Source organism: Bombus flavifrons, chromosome 14 (assembly GCF_040668555.2).
Source record: "Bombus flavifrons isolate JBK064 chromosome 14, iyBomFlav1_principal, whole genome shotgun sequence".
NCBI classification, from domain to species: domain Eukaryota; kingdom Metazoa; phylum Arthropoda; class Insecta; order Hymenoptera; family Apidae; genus Bombus; species Bombus flavifrons.
In genome coordinates, this window is record NC_138455.1 from 8716894 (window position 1) to 8735050 (window position 18157).

Consider the following 18157-nt stretch of genomic DNA (forward strand, 5'->3'; position numbering starts at 1 on the left):
TGCAACAATTATAAAATACAGCAAAAATTCTCAGAGGGATTAAATTGAATGAAATTATTTGTGAAAATACCCGTATTTACGATAATGCAGAAATATAATTTATTTATTACTTTTCTACCATCTTATCAGAGTCGTGAAATGGCCATGGTACAGAAATTACACGATCGTTCTCGAAAGAATTAAAAGCTTCGTTATCAACGTGAAATCGCTCGCCAAATATTTCAGACATGTCAGCTATATATCAGAAAGTCTACTGCGAGCAATTTTGCCAAGGAATAACGTAGAAAGAACAGAGGAATTCGAATGGTCGCGTTTACTTTATCGTTCGTGTAACGCGATCCCTCGTCCGGAATAGGCCACCCTTTACTTCGAGCATTCCGAGTCCTTCGAGATGGATACGTGACCACACGCAAGGTCCTGCGAGTTGCGGAGGCCTGTCGGAGGGTGGTACGCGGTCGTTTGTGGTTCAGGAGGTCGTGAGAAGGGAAACGAGGTCATCCCTTAATGTTCCTGGCATCCCCGGTGTCCCCCTTGTCGTACGTGTATTTCGTTGGCTTTTTAAACCGCCCACGGTTTCCAGCCTGGACACAGCTTCGTGTTATGGGAGCCGTCAATCGAGGGAAAGAATTTTCTCCTGTAGGCAATTAGTGGGACGGCCGGTGATTTACTGTGTACAAATTCGAAAGATTAAGAAGCTTCCCTTTCATGACGTTCGATTTATAGTTTTACGTTTAACGAGAGTAAAATTTCATTTTCGGGTTGACTGGATTTGGGGAACACTCGGCCGGAGTTTTTCGTATGTAAATTTCATTTTCCAATGCGGATAACAGTTTTTTAGCGGTCATTTTGATTAGATTCAGTTTATTAAGCATCTTCTCGGAGAATTTCGATTATCGAATTCTGTTTTTTAATAAACTCGATTGTGGAGAGGAATTTTGAAGAAACGGCTTAATAATTCCCTCACGATTTGAAAAAATACGAAACTTCTCGGACAATAATTCGTGGATTAATACTACTGATAAATTGACAAAGTACTTGTTATAAATCATAGACCTCTAACGAGATAATCAGATAATTTATAATCGATCGAAATTACTTGTAAAATTCCTTTTGTTTCATCGTCGAACGTTTCGCTATTGTGCAAGATTTTTTATTCTGATTTTATACACTGGTAGCTGTATTGCATTAATAACCGGTTGCTCGTGTGTATTCTATAAAATATTAATTAAATCGCGCGAGATTCTTTTTTATATTAATTAAATTAACATACAGCGAAAGATATCATTTGCTCTGTTCATTTTATCAAATCTCGTTCAATTTCCCTCAAATGAATTCTTTCGTCGCGTGATTTAAACAACCCCTTTATATTACAACTTTTCCATCCCCTATGGCTGAAGTACGCGTTTTCGCCTAACAATTTATGAGCGAAAGAGGGGGTTGGATTGTTTGTCTCTGTAGAAGGCCGAGTGATGCCCAAGGTCACAGGCTAAGCCCGCCACCCTCGTCTATGTTGTGTCTAGACGGTGCTTTTTACCCCTCGCCGTCCTCTTTGCCATCCTCGATCCTCGCTGCCCACGCCTCCTCCAGTTCGCTACGTCGACTACTTTCCACACTCCACCTCACTTCCACTAGCTCACCAACCCTCGTCCTTCGTTACGATACTCCATTTATCAATTATTGATACTCTTTACGCGGTTTTCGGTGATTACCATTCGACGATGTTACGTCGTTCATCGATGAAACACGATGAATCATGATCTTCTCGTCGACTTATTTTCTGGTCTTATTTTCTGCTACTTAATGTAATTGCACCTGGTGACTATTTCTGTGCGATATTCTTCTTACACGGCTCTTTGAAACGCTCAGCTCTTTTAACACGTTTTATTCGCATTTACACGTTTGATTTAGTCGTACACGGTTACAAAAACGCACGGTAATAATTAGTTGGCTGGTTAGTATCCTACACGGATACTTGAAAATCGTGCTTTCTTAAGCACGTGTGTTATACGTGTTTATTAAACAAAATGTTTTTAGCGAACGCGTCTCTGTATTTTAAATTGCCTGCTGTATAACTTGCGTCAGTTTAATACAAGTTTTATACCTTGTTGCACACCAATTTTTTCGTGACCCTTTTCACACGATTCTCTTTCTGCGTGATACGCATCCAGCGTGCAAAAACAGGCTCATACGGTAGCATAGTTTCGCAATTGCCTAGAGAAATTAGGATTCGTGGCATTTGATATTGTTTTATAAATGTAACGTAATCGGTGTAGTTTCATGATCAAATAGGAAATCAGGATTCGTTGTAGTAGTATTTCATACTGTTTTGCAAATTTATCGTGATTGATATAGCTTTTGGAAGAAAATAAGAAACAAGTTACATTATTTGATTCTAGAACGAAACTACAGCGAATATACCAATGATGGAAACAAGCTGTTTTCAGACACAAAATTGTAATCGCGACAAACTTGGTATCGTCATGAGCGAATCATTTTTATATATTGTGCAATAACTACCAAAGTTTATTTTTACAACTCTAGTTCGCTTATAGGAGTCTCGGCAGCCAAGCGATTCGAATGTGTAGCTGTAAAGACCAAAATCGTACGACGCGTCTACCTCTTAAAATACAACGCGATATTTAAGCTCGCAAGATATTGGAAGCAGCATAGTAGACGATACGAAAGATTAGAAACAGAAGAATCAATTTAAACATAGAAAAGAGAGATTACATTACGCGTACTACCAAAAATTTATCGTCAAAGTAAATCGGGAAATGAACACCTATTTAATAAACAAAAGAGATACGAAATATTGAAGAATATATATAGAAGAATAACTTCAAATATGGAAAAAGAAGAGCACTGCCCTACGTGTGCCGTTAAGAATTAAACATCAAAAGTAGGTCGACAAATAAAATACTCATTTTAAACGTATTATCGTTAGATATTTCAGCTTCACTTGTCTTTGCGTGTCTTTACAATTAATGGTATTAATTAATGGCATTACCACCTAATGACAAAATCCGCAATCACTTAGTTGCCAACACAATAGTCACACGTAACTGGAATTAATATTCACATTTACAAATACATACATACATACATACATATACAGGGTGGTTGATAACTGGTGGTACAAGCGAAAAGGGGGTGATTCTACGCGAAAAAAGAAGTCGAAAATATAGAATAAAAATTTTTTTTCTTTTTTTTTTAATTTTTCCACCGAGATAACGATCTACAGTGAGATCCGTTATAACGTACCGCGCGCGTACCGAGCGAAAATTCAAAGTCGATTTCCTCGAAAACAAAGCCTCAAACGAAAAATTTTTATTCTATATTTTCGACTTCTTTTTTCGCCTAGAATCACCCCCTTTCCGCTAGTACCACCAGTTACCAACCACCCTGCATATGTAAGGAAATTTCAATGATATCTACTTGCACTACGCGTCCAGCTATCTTTTCCTCCGGCTGTGTCTAAGTCAAGAAGAATAAATTCACACATAGAAAAAGAAAGACATTGTGCCCTATATTCGGTGCTTTGCGCTTTATATAAACTAACATATATCTGTTTTTTTCTGTCGCAGCAATGCAATCCGCACGACAAGGAGAGCGACTATTGGGGTGGCGGACGGGGCGCGAAACAAGGTTACGAGGTGAGCCAACCGCTTGCACATATTTTAGCAGAACGGCCGAAATTTTCACGGTCCCCGTGCTAATTCTACTTAGTGAAGCGCAGCACTTTCTGTTGCAGGCGAAAATGAACGCGGACCATGGCCAACTGCAGAAAGGTGAGTCGTCCTTTTGCCTTCTTTCTTTAATTGGATCTCTTAATCGGCCGTGAACGTATGCCTCGCGGCACCGGTTTAATTATGCGTGTTTCTCGTTTTTCTCTCTCTTTCTCTCTTCCTCCCTCCTCCCCTTGCTCTCTTACCGTCAACGTTTCCCCCTCTCTCTTTCTTTTTCTACCTTAGAGGAAAAAATATTTTGGACATAGAATAAACGTGGACCGAGGAGCGCGCAAATATTGGCACTCAATATTCGATAGTGCGGCCATTCACGGATATTGAAATAACAGAGGTGAACGACGACACGGAGGATAGAACGTATTCCCGCTTCTTTTTTCTTTTTTTCTTTCACGTTCCGGTTTCATTCTTTTTTCTTTCGTTTCACCCGTTTTGTTCCTTTTCGACGAATTTTGTCTCGTTCCGGTTCCAGGGTGCCAGCACAGAACGTGTTGACTGGACCCACGCGGTTTTCACGGTGAATCGCCAATTGCAGGATATCGAAGGGTTGAAAATTTGGAAATTGCTCGTGCCACCGAAATTCGCGATTTATTCGTTGGTTCGTCATCGTGATTTTGGTGTTAGGATTCTGTGCAGTTATTAAAGTTAGCAAAATCGATCGTACGTAGTTGTCGAAGGTCGTACGTGTTGTTTAGAGTGATAACTATCTTTAAAAGTTATATCTTTAGATTTGTATAACTGAAAAAAATCCTGTCTTTTTTTTTTGAAGATCGGATCTTGATCTTTCGGTATTTCTTAGATCTAATTAACCATTCTATGTTAATCGGATAGACGCTACAAGACAGACGTTCTTTATGAGCTTCTAAGAGGATAAAGGTACGAAGATTTTCTTCGTCGATTTCTCAATTTCACGATCTTCGTCGTTAGAAACTACCGAGCACGAAATGAATTCACTTTCTGTCAATCATCGTCGTTGTAGACTGTACCAGGTAAAATAGCTTCTATAAATTCTATAATTCTATAGCAACTGTGATTTCAAAACGAGTAAATAAGCCGGTCCGAAGCCAAGAAGGCCAAAGAAGACCAGCAGAACCAAATCTAGCAGTACCAAATCACTCAAACTACTATTTATTCTTCGCTTAATATACAATGTCAGACGCGCCAGATGATTTCATCTTACTAAGCAGAGGTTTCTCGTTAAATAATCCAACACCGACCAGAAGACCTTTGGTTGTCTGAAGAAAAGAGAAAGAAAAAAGAGGAGGAAGGAGAGACAGGACCGAAGCTGACGCACGTTACGTGTAAACATAGTTCGTAAGGTTGGTTCGCTGTCTGAAACCGGTTGTAACTTTGCATCCGTGACGTAAGATCGTCGATTAGGATCGAAGCAGGAGCGGGACCGCTTCGGGCCAGGCAAAAAACACGCGTGAACGCGAATTTATCATTCCACCGTGTCCCCGTCCTGTCCTTTTCTTTCTCTTTTATCTTTTCCCTCTTCCTTCCCTTTTTTTTTCACCTGTTACCGGACCAGGATCTCTTGTTTCTCTGTTGGTCCTCGCTTTGGTCCTCTATGTGGTCCTCTTTCTCGGCTTCCTTCTTCCGCGTTGCAGTTTCCCTGACCTCTGTCTCGCGCTCGGTCTTCCACAGATTCTTTTTGTAGGTCGGCACAGGAGAATTGGTATTACGAGGTTGTATAAGTGTTTTGCTATGCTTTTGTTGCGGAATAGAGAATTGGGAGAATTTGGAAAACGAGGTGGACGTTTCTATGCTAACTTTTTTGTTTTCGTCGTCCTGCGCTTTTCATACTTTGTATTATTTTTCTTAAGCATGGAGATTTGATGTTGGATGTTTAATTAGCTTTGGTACGCATGTTTGGGAGTTCGTTGACACTTTAAAAATGATTTATTGAAATGTTTCTTACAATTACGAAAAGTAATTTTAGAAGACGTCCACCGAATATATCTGAATGAATGGAAATTGAAACGATTCTTTCAATTAGTCAGGTCTTCTGCTTTCAGAACAGCTCAACCAGAAATACTTCTTTATATTTTCAGTCTTAAAAAATCACAGCTTTGGAGGGAATTAAAAATTCAGGTCGACTTTTGCGTCCTTAATCGTCATTTCAATTCCCGAAACTTCCTAATCGAATTTCATTCTTCCTAGCATGAATCTTAGAAAATATCGAAGCCTGCAAACCGGTGAAAAATTAAAATCGTCTTTCTATTTTTCAAACATCCTTATAACTAACATCTCTGTTCTCAAATTATCCGAAACTCGATCGCCGGATATTGATCGGAACTCGATCTCCGTATCGTCGATTCTAAAAAAAAAAAAAAAAGGAAAATTAAACCCTCAAAATCAATAAAAAAATCAGAAAAAAAAATAAAACAACGATACGAGTATAGAGTTAGAAAGCAAATTCAGCCTTTCAATTTGTAAATTTTCATTTGCAAAATCTCTCGACGATGATTAGTGTCGAGCAAGACTCGTTAGAATTCGGGAAGATATAAAGGAGAGAAAATGACACAGGTTTTTCCTGGTATCGAAAGAGTTGAAATCATCGATCGGCGTTTAACAAAGCGAGAGGGAACGCCGGCAATGACCTAGGCCATTCACAGGCCGTCATTTTTTCCCGGTGCTCTCCCCGAAGGGATTAAGTAATCGGTGGCTTCACTCGTAAAAGGTGAAGCACGTTTCCATAAATGTTTTTCACTGCCAATGGCACGTGCGACGTGTCGTGTAGATCGGCCATTTACGAGACGCACGTTTTCCCCACTATATTGGCCTGTTCTGACAGTGCCTCGTGTACCGATTCACTTGATAAGTGGAAAGAAACTGAGCAAAACAACGGCTACTTTTTTCTACCAGCTATTTTTTACACGTCTGTCCTCGCGTTTAGCTTATGTCCTTTATTTAATGACCGAGTGGTAGAGGAGTAGTACACTGAGGATATTTATGCGAATTCAAATTCTTGTGACCACGATTGAAACAAATTTAGGCGAAAATTCGTCTCACCTGTTAAACACTACAACGAGTGCTATATACATTTTATATACTTTGTATGTTACGTGGATTTTTGCATCTTCAAATATCTCGTAATTATATAAAAATTCACAGTCTAGCAATCAGCTGTTAATTTTTTGGTTACTTTTATCTCGACGCTATTGGTATACTTTTATTTGTTATTTTTAGAATAAAAAATTAAATTGTTTTTATATAGTAATTCGTTAGCTGGACAAATAACGCGTAATTAGAGACATTTGTTAAGAATCAACAGTTTCGTCACAGTCGTAATTGATTCACTTGGAGTGGGCCGAAAATTCTCAAGAGAAAGGAATGTCTGCTGGTGAATTTGGGCCATCGTCGAACGATTCTTGGGTCTGGTTTGCCCGAAATTTCAACGTCATGCGATCCGTGCATTAAGGAATAGTCGAAGGGAACGTTTACGCCAACCCTCGGGGCTGATTTTCGAGTCGCACAACGAAAACTGTTGACTGGATTTCGGTTTCGAGACACGCGAGGCGATGATAATGACTGCTCGAAAGATTGAGTTATTACTTAACCCGCAATATTGTTGCCTTTCCACTCGAAATTTCTATTATAAATCTTTCTTATTCTTCCATTTTCTATTTGCGAAAACAATACAAGAAACGATTCTCGTATTAACAATATGTGCAGCGAATCAAATAAAACGAGTAAACAGCGTCGAATAAAACTTATTACCTTCTCAAATATAATTTTCATCTACCACACATTTATCCGAAGAAAAATTGGTCTTCGCGAACGTACAATTACAAATTGTTTCAATATTCACAGTACGAACTTAATAGCGACACTAAACACCAAATATAATCTGAGAAATCTGTGAAAATCGAAAGGCAAGGAAATTAATTTGCGGATAAAAATGCGCAACCTTGCGATCTTAAATTGTACAATTTACCACGTGAACCTTCGTGGCGCTATACGAACCAGACGTGATCTGAAAAACCTCGGAAACCGACAAACAAACAAGAGAAACGCGTGAAGAACAACAAATACGGTGCTAACGTAACCGAAGAAAAATGGAACAGAGAACGAGATGGTGGCAGTCTAATAACGAGAGACAGAGCCCACCGTCATTAAGATCGAAGGAACCGAAAAGCCGAGAGAGGTAACACGCGAGTTCTCTCGAGTCGGCTGGTTTCGTCACGATTTCCGTTTTCGAAACGTAACCGAGGCAAATGGTCGGTCTCTAATGACCGAAGCAACTTCGCCATGGTAATTCCCCTGTTACGAAGCGATTCCCGTGGACTGTCTCGATCCCATGACGCCTTGGTTCAGCTCGTTAATGGAACGGATAACGACTTTCACCTATGCGTGGTCCGAACCTGGTTGCACTGGCCTTTTATTCCTTCGACATTGGAAGCGATCGGCTTCATTTTCACGACACGATGTTCTTTGTATCGCCACAGGTGGTTAACACGATGTTTCGTGAACGAATGATGAATACGTTAAAGCAGACTGTTTCTTCGATCACCTACATATCGATTTGGAGTGGCATTCTTCTTCTTGTCGCTTCTTGGCAATTCGTTTTCCATTGCGTCATTTGGACAACGCGTGACTATTCGATGTTTCATGGAAATTCGTATTTTTCGGAATGTTATTTAATTGTTTAAATTGTTATAAACGGGTTCGCCTAGCAGGTGTCATAGAAGCTACCGTAATTTGGATAATCGGTGTCTTAGTATTTTGTAGTAGGTCGTCCGGAAAGTTTCTTTCGTTTTATAAGGAAATAATGGAAGCACAACAATTTCCGTTTTATATTATTTTATCGGATTTATCGTATGATCCAGTTTGTTCTATCAAGATAAAGATCACAATGTTTGATAGATTAGATTTCATGTTTGTATAAAGATGCGTTGTTGTGAAAGACGTGTAAAGGAAAGACACTTTTCGGACAACCTAATATAATGTATTTTGTATGCGTCTTCGAATTTTCTGTAAATTCACGGAAATCGAAGAAAAGTCGAGTAATTATTCTTGGGTATTATTTATTTGGCGGTTAACAAGATATTTCGCCAGGGAATGTCTGTTTCGATCTCGATTTGCCATGCTATTCTTCTTGTCGTAATTAGATGATTTATCCAGTGTGCAATTATTTATTTGTCGAGTAGAATCGAGACTTGTTTGACGCGTGAAAATGTTGCTTGGAAGCATAGATCGATAACGAGCATACACAAGTTCGAAGATCTAGAAGAAAGATCACGATAATCCTAACTCGTAGAAAAAAATTGAAAGTGAAAAATTCATTTTATATTTGCCACTATCCGCTTTAACTCAGGAAACTTTTTCCGATTTTTTCAACACTGCGTAGTCGGAAATTGGCGAGTCGATAGGTCCAATTTGCCAAAGCATTGCGAAAACGTAGTTTCGCAGCCAGCGGTTTCGCGTTTCTGCGCTTCCTTCGTTAAACAGGTCCGCGCTAACGACGATTAGTGTCGAAGTTACGCCTGGAGCAAAGAATCGACGAATTTCGTCCCGCGAAAGCCAACCTCGATCGAACTTACGATGATCCACGTAACAAGATGGACATCTCTCGCTTTCGTTTCCGTTCGACATTCGTAAATGAACGCAAACAGCCAGCTGTTTTACAGTCGAATGACTTGCATTCGTCGTAAATCTGATTTTTTCTCTCGGTTTAATCCACCTGGCTCCTTTTAAGAGACTGAATCGAATCGAGAGTCATTATGAAACGCAGTTTTATGATTCGTGCAATCTTGAAGTTACTGAAAAAGGTATATAGGTTGCAGTTAATTTTATTGATTAGGTTGATAATGTTATTTGGTTTGGCTGGACTCTGTAACATTATGCGGAGATTACAATTCTTATGCGCGTAATTAAGAAAAGAAAATCTACGGTAGAATTGTTAAATATATCACGAAGAGTATACTTTGGATATTTCTGTGGCGGCACTCAACATCAAATACCACCACACGACACTATTATCGGACAATGATAGCGTAGTGGTTAGCGCCTTAGGTTACGAACGTTCGGAACCCGGGTTCAAATCCCGGCGACCCGGCGTCCGATTTTTCTTCCACGCATCTAAATTGGAAAAAAATAGCAGTATCCCAGCAGCGAAATCTACAGCCAAGCGCAACAATTATCACGGACAACACTTACACCTCATTTCTTACGCGCATTCTTGCGTTTTAATATTTTCTATAAATGCATAATTCAAGAAAATTGTCTCAGTTACACGTTTGTCGTGTAATAATTCTGAAGTAAATCACGCGTCCACGATATTGTGTCGAAAGAAACGACCCGGGAAAAATTATAAGAATACAAATCACAATCTTCCAAACTTTGTGAAAAATTTCTAAATTACCGAAGCGCCTGTGAGTAGTCGTGTTAAATTATAGAGTCTTCACGATCACCATCTTCTAATTAGCTAATAATTGATCAGAAACAAATATTTCAAAGAATCGTATCACGACGTCGCTAATTAATTGATGTAATTAGAAAGAATCGTAATACAATTTAGTTCAAACCGATTATACGAACGATCAATGTCTTATTAGTCCTCGATAATTAAGTATAATGCTTCCACCGATTATGCTAGCGTCGTAATTTTCAACGCGACCAGCCTAAAAGTCCTCAAGAACAGGACAAGAAGAAAGAAAAAAAAGTCAGTGTGGTCGACGATATAATTCTTAAAAATCTTCCAATTAGCGCCTATGTACGAGACAGTAGCGTCGAAACGGCACGTCGAAATCGTTCTTGATATCTGTCGTCTCGCGCGAAGAGTGGAAGTAAAGGAAGTGTAGAGCGAATTTAAGTCTGGAAGGGCCTCGTTCCCGCGGATATGTTTCTGTAAAGCGACGTGTAAATCGAGTCGTTGCTCATCGACGAGCTGCCGCTACGTCGTGATATAAAATCCAGCAACGACGTCGTAAAACTCGAAGGCTGGGCGGTAAAATCTCTGGAAAAGCCATCAAACTGAAGCAACAGAGGGGGAGAAAAACTGGAGTTTTAAGGGAAGAGAGGGAGAGACCCGTAAAAACACCTGAACTACCGATCAGCCGAGCCAGACGATCGCCAGACGGTCTGTCTACTCGAGGAAAAACATTCCCTCGCTTCCTTAACCCCGAGAAATTCCGCTAGTAAAGAAAAAAATGAATGTCTTCTGGCTGCAAACGGGATGGATTCTTCGTTTCTCCTCCACGTTTATCCTGTTTCAATTTTCTTCTTGTCGCATCGTTTTGCTGACGAATCGCTGGCAGCGATCGATTTTATTAAGCGATTATTCTGTTTTCATTCAGCTTTCCCTGTATATTGGCTAAAATTCGGAGTCAATTTTTAATACAAATGGAAGTTTTTCGGCTAACAGAAAGACACTATGGTTCCATAGATAAGGAATTTTTCAGATACAGTTTTATCGAGCGATGTTTAACTTGTCATTCGGTTTGTCAATCTTTTAAAAACGTAATTAAGCTCTTTATTTAGAGATCTCCCGTCTTTTTACGTGTCGTTTTATTTCTGTCAGGAATAAAGCGTGTCATATTTATTTGAAAGATTTAAATCGAACTGATTTAAATTGATTTCCTGAATAGTATTATACGATATCCTTCAAATAGTTTGCAAAATTATATCGCATCTTCTCATCGATCCTTTCCTTTCGAATCGACTCTCTCTCTCTCTCCCTTTGAAATCCAAATTTCGCTCCGCGATAAGAAATAGCTAGAAAATGTTCGAAAATCAAAATGTAGGTTTCTTACGTAAAAGAAATGAAAAATCTATTGCAATATCCTTCAAGAAATCATCGATATCCTAATTGTATATTTGCAATTTCCATATATATCGCATCTATATAGCTATCGATCCTCTTGAAAATCTTGAGAATTCTACCCCTCGGAATCCAAATTTTAACGTACAGCGAAACACCGACACTTGCGCAACGTTCGTCACAGACGAAGTTGAAGTATCAGCAACGAAAAAGCATAGCGAATCGGCGAGATTCGTCGCGTAAACGTCGTAACGTCGAGAAACGCGACTGGCCGTCGAAAGAAAGCAGAGTCAAGATTTTCCTATCTATGGAGATTTAAATGGCGGCAGCGAGACCTCTTCCGGGGGAATTTCATTGGCGTCCCAGAATTCGAACGAGGAAAAAGGAACAAGAGTCGCGTCAGCCACTCCGTGTAATGAAAAACCTTTAGAAATACCAAAGAAGTCGTGGTCGCTTCTTCGCTCTTCCTCTTCGCCGACGTTCCATTCCTCCACAAGCTTTCGAATTCTCTGTCGCGTTGGTACAGCGAGAAAAATATTTTTTAACGACCGCCACGAGAACGATTTCTTGACGATCTCGGCCTACGTATATGCAGATGCCCTCGAGGTGATCGGCTAACTGGTCTAATAGTTGCTCGATGACATAACGGCCTTGCCAAATGTGCATCTGATTTTTAATTCCGTCTCGGGACCTTTCCAGCTCCCCGGACAATAGTCGCCTCGGGCGTACGCTCATCGACTAAAATGTCTTGTTAAAACGAGAAACAGTCACGTCGGGGATCGCCACTAGATACTTTTGTTGCTGGACGAGATCGTAGCGTAGGAAGACATTCGTTCTCTCTGGTGTCTTTTGCAGCTTTGGAATTTCTTTGTTTTTTCCTTTTTTTTTTATTTTTTACCTTTCTTGTTTCTTTCGTGTCGAAATTGTCGAAATTTGTAACTTTCTGCTGCGTATAATTCGTTGGAACCTTCGATTTAAATTCTCTGGATCGTTATTTTTGAAATCTTTGGAAATTTGTACGTCAGCCACCGATTTATATCCTGAAAGTTTTGAGTTTCTCGTTATTTTAATCCGTGGAATTTTGCATCTTTGGAAAGCCTCGTCGAAAGTTTGCAAGAAGTTAATCGCCAACGACAGCAGCTGCAAGTTATTTACATTCACAGGCACTTCGGTAGACATTTGATTCCTTCGTTCGTACTTCGAAGAGTATAATACTCATTCCACGAGACTCTGAGTCTTTTATCATCGTATCGCTCGAAATCTTAGCGATATCGATGGATTTTACGCTCAAGAAGAATTTCATTGAGAGTTTGAAGGAATAGTTTGCGATGGATAGACGTCAAAATTAATCGAACGACGTTCTGAAACAGCTTAAATTACCACGTCGTGACAAACGTGGAAATTTTTTAGAAAAACGACTAATATTGAATGCACAGTGGCCTTTCAAGCATTCCAAGACACAAGACCCAATTTGAAAAATCAAGTAAACGGATAATAAAATTCAAAGAGCACCGAGGGAGATATCTAATTGAATTTCTCGGCGTGTCACGGATTTATCGTAAGGTCCGCTCGATTCTTCGAAATCTCGGTTTCCGCACGTACGAACTTGCGATCGTAGCTCGTCCCGATCTAAATTTTATATTACTCGGTGTTGTGCGCTCACAGACTCTTCCATGGTGCACCTCGTTGAGCATCGAATGAGATCGATCGCTGTTGCCCGCTACCGCTAACATTTTGCTGCCAGTCGTTTGCATAATTCAAGCCAGTTAATTCTTGAACTTGAACGAGCTATCGGCTGCAAAAAATTATAATCCGTCGGAATGGTAAAAATGACGAATTTATGCAATTCGATGTACGAGGAAAAATAAAGATAAAAGTAAGAGTAGTAAAGATTCGAGCGGAAAGACGAAAAACGTAAAAATTCCCCATTATATTTATCCCTCTTTATTCCGCGAAATGTTTCCAAGATTATAACGCGTCGTTCCATCAATTTTCTTTTTTCGAATCGAAGATCACAGATTTCGACGAACTCGAACATCTTTGTATATCCTTGAACGATTGAAAAAGTCGCTTTTGGAAGTTGTAAGTGGGTTTTAAGGAAACGTCAAAATCGCGATCATAGATCGTTTGAATATCGAGCGAATGTAATTTAGAATTAGATACAGTGGCGCTATCGGATCGTTTAATAATTGATTTCTCGCTTCCTGCTTTTACTGAATTCCACTGTACGAGAAGTAAATGGGAATTTTTAAATTGGCCTCGATTATAAATAGCGATTTCCTTGTTTTTTTTTTTTTTTTTGGCGAGATTCTAAATCGTAGAATCAAATGATAGTTATTCGCAGTCTTAATACTAATATTATCGTTAATATTATTAATTGACAGATTCATATTTTAGAGAAATTAATAAGACGAATATCGAGATTCTTCTAAGAATCTTCATCTGCTTAAAAATTAACATTGCGCGTAAATCTGAATTTGACGTGTTAATATGTAACAGGAATCTAATACGCATGTAACGAATGCCAATATTACTGGCAAATATTTTCCGCGTCAAAGATCGATCAACGCTTTGAGCAAAACTTTTATTCCATTTACCTACACTTCCTTTCTTATTTACTTGTTTATTTATAGTTTAGCGTCACATCTCGTGATAAAATATTAGCGACCAGAATTTCACGCTTGCTAGAAATATATAAATATTCAAGTAATATTTGCAGTATAGTATTCTACTAAGAACATATAAATATTCAAATATAGTATTTTCTCGATTTAATACAGTTACCATAGTTACTGATTCCTCTAATTAATAAATAATCAGTTAATTATTAGTGTTATTTAGCGAATTAGTACAGTTTGGATAGGCGATGCAAAAGATTTATTTCTCCCAGGAAACTTAAAATTTATTTTACATTGTGTTCTATTAGTTACAAGCGTATTATACATATTACTCTTCAAATCTTGAATTTCCATCATTCTTGCATCTTCTTCTTTCCGTTTCTTTATCAAGAATTCCTTATCAGGCGCCAATAACGTCCGAGTGACCTATCGCAAGTTTCGGCTATTTGCTCCTTCACCACGTTAAATAAATTCATTCTCGACGTGTCCTATTTTTCATTCCGCTATTTCGCAACATTTTTCTTCCCTTTCTTCTTTTTCTTTAAATGACCGCGGGCCTTCCGTGTTTCTACTAATCGGAGCAAAAAGGCATACGGTGCATCGCGAGACAGTGAAACCAATCGAAAGCGCAGAGAGACAGGATCCTTGATCCTTCCGACTCGATGACGTCACGATCGCTCTCGACGACTCGCAATCGAATATTCATGAGTGTCGAGGAGACAAGCACAGGCCACGGCGTCGTGTTCGCGGCTGTTACGACAGAGATCTTAATGGCCCGAATCAGAATCGTAATGATAACAGCGTGCCTCTTTATCGCCCGACCCTTTCACCCGCCGCTTTCATTCTTCGATCGTACGAACAGCACGATTTTTCGTTCATTTTTCCCCGTCATTTTCAAACACTTTTTCTTCTCTTTACTGGTCACAGTTTTAGTAGATCTAGAAGGAATTATTTTTGCTAGAAATGTCAACATTTTTTCCACTTGTTCTTAAACGTTCTTTCCGCTTTTCGTTACTCGCGATTTATATCTATTTTTATATGTAGTTTTACATGTATTTATAGTCACATGTATTATCTATGTATGTATATATACGTAGAAAAAATTATTTTTCTAGGAATTATCATGCCGTTGATATTTTTGCAATTTCATTTGTATTTTATGTATTTATTTATCTTGTGAAATTGGCCAGCTAAAATTGAGATATTGAAACTCGTTCTGGCGGGAATTGTTTTCCTACGAATATCAACGATTTTCTTTTTCCAGTTTATACTGCGGCTTTTCTATCTAAAGAACAGGGACGTTGAAATTAAAGAAATAGAATTTCTACTTATTTCCAGAAATACAAATATAGCAAAGGATTATTTCCTCACGAATCTCAACTTCTTCCTCAAATTGAAATTCCTGTATTTAGATGTTTGAATTTTATTGAAACATTGAATTCTTTTTTAATCTGAATTGAAATTGTTCAATAAGAATTGGCAAATCAGAGTCAAACAATCGAAACTTTTATTTCTTTCTATCTCCACTGTTGATATTTCGTAACGCGGCAATTTTTTTCCTTTCTTCCAATGCATTCGCGTTTGACAAGTGGAATAATTTATACCGTACAATATTTTACGCCGCGTGATTTTCACGATATATAATTAATTCTCTGCATAGAATACATTTGAAACTTACGACTACGCTTCAAGCTCGTCGAAACTTCGTCTCGAAAGATTTTCTGCCTTCGAACGGGGAAAAATTATTCGATCCATTACGCGGAATATTTTCATTCTAAATCGATTTGCAAAAATCTTAATGGTTCGCCGTTTAAAATAATTATCATTTAAGTAATCGTTTAAAATAATTATCATTGGAGTAAACGTTTGAAAATAGCGATATCTTAATTGCTACGAAACAGAGGAATTTAAGAAACTATGAAGAGGAGAAAGAATCGTTGGTTGGCGAGAGGAACGGTCGAAATTCCTCGACGAAAGAGGCAGAGGCTAGTCGAATTCCGGCTCGTTTCGACGCAGCTGGTAAACAATTATAAACATGTGTCACAATGGAGACAATTGGTGCGCTCCCACGACCATTAGTCCCGTTTCCCGCGAGCTTAAGTTCCGCAAAAGAGAGCCTCTTTTCGCGTTGACTTTTTATTTAGTGAAATTTTTACTTTCATTCGTCCATTCAGGGACCAACCCTCGACTTTCACCGATTCTTTCTATTGCAACGAACTATTATAAGGTTCTACTTAAAATCAAAATCAATAGAATAAATGGCAGATGAAGGAAAGTTTATGAAATAAAAAATAGAAAAAAGGCACCATAATTGTACAAACCGGGTTTTAGATTCGGTAAAACCAACGAATAAATATAATGTGTAGCATGGAATAGATGACCGTTAGCCATATGGCAAATATTTATTACGGAAATGATCAAAATCCACAATGTATCGATCCCAAAGTAAAATTTCTCCTTTTTCATCATCGTATGTCTTCCAATTCTTTTTATCCTCTACAATAGAACGTCATTGAATTAGAAAAATTCCACTACCGTTTTATAGCGAACTACACCAACAAGATTACAATTCGTCGGAGCAGGTTTATTTCTATCATTAACAATTGACGAAAAAGGACTTGTTCCCACTGTCGAAAGAACACTCGGTCCTAAAAGGATTAATTAAGTTGCACAATCGATACAAGGTTGCCTGATTAAGAATCACCTTCGCTTTTAATTATACGAATTATACGATTTGTCCGAAGATCAGTCGTAATTTAAGATTTAATGCCTGGTTGTCGAAATTGTTCCAAGGTAATGGCAGCGTGATTTCGTTATTAATTCCCTGTGTTCCTTTTTTTTTCTTTTTTTTTTTTTTTCGCATGGCATAAGATGTAGTATAATGTATATATACACAAGGCAATCTCACGCTCTCGCAATTATGTCTTTTCGCATTGTCTCGCGGTTGCTCGAGGTCGCCGTTCGTTGGAAGCTTCCGGTGCCCGCGACAGATTTTTCGGTTTTCCGGCGACGATTGTCTCCGCTCGTTCCCTCATTACATTTGTCTCGTTGCTCGGTTAAATACTTGATTACAGTTAGAATCGCGCCACACATAAGCAACTTGGCCAATCTTTACGAAGTTTCTACCGTCTTGGCAATCCCTGTTACGGTTGCTCAACGATAATTACTGTAAATTATCGTTGCTATATAAAACGATAACCATAATCGAATATCGTATTTTTCTGTGCTTTTTCTTTTTCAACTTACGTATTGGCTTGGCAACTAAGTGATTGCGGATTTTGCCATTAGGTGGTATCGACAAAATCCGCAATCACTTAGTTGCCAACACAGTAGAATATACAATGGACGACAAACACGATTTCTCGACGCAAGAATATATCAGAAAGGTAAAATCCAATTGTCCAGTGTTTTTAGAGCGACAAGTTGCAGTTGGTTGAATGACCAGCAGAGTTTGGAAGGAAATATATTTGTACAGGGCTTGTATCATTTTTGGTGATTAACTTTGAACATCTATCGAGTATTTGTTCGAGCAACTGAGAGGATCCGTACAGAATTGATAGGATGTTCCTTTCGCTTATGCATTTTCAAGTCTGAAAACTCGTGAAAGTTATTGTACAGGGGAAGACAATGGTCGTTATGACGTGGTTTGATGGACCGTATCTTATACACGCAAGTACGGAAACTGAGGGTCCATTGAAAAAATCGTACGTAGTGCTTTGAATTGACTTTTGCGCAGAAGATCATCCGCTTTTGCATGACAAATCTTTTTATTCCGTTATCCACAAATGGAATCTTATTTAATATTTCTCCTACGAAAAAAACATCTTCAGAAAATATTAACATATTCTATTCTTTTAACACGTTTCTCAATATGCAGTCGATGTTTCGTAGAATCATTTTGCATAAACGACTACACGTTAATTGTGAAAAATACTTGTAACTTATCGTTTCATTCCTCGAGAATTTGGAGAAGCAACGAATTTCTAAGTAAAGATGGAAGTTGAGAGAAACGCCGCGAGTATTGCAGTGGT

At 38.6% G+C, this 18157-nt stretch overlaps 1 protein-coding gene across 2 annotated transcripts in view; it reads left to right on the forward strand.

The window, feature by feature from the left end:
• Window positions 1-18157, forward strand: part of LOC138187057 (zinc finger protein rotund) — a 241965-nt gene that overhangs the window by 126287 nt on the left and 97521 nt on the right. Inside the window, exons 3-4 of one of the 2 annotated variants that reach the window (XM_069127507.1) lie at window positions 3585-3653; window positions 3737-3788. In XM_069127507.1, coding sequence (XP_068983608.1) covers window positions 3585-3653; window positions 3737-3788 — 121 coding nt within the window. The remainder of the gene's footprint in view (window positions 1-3584; window positions 3654-3736; window positions 3789-18157) is intronic. The other variant, XM_069127508.1, reaches the window with a different exon arrangement.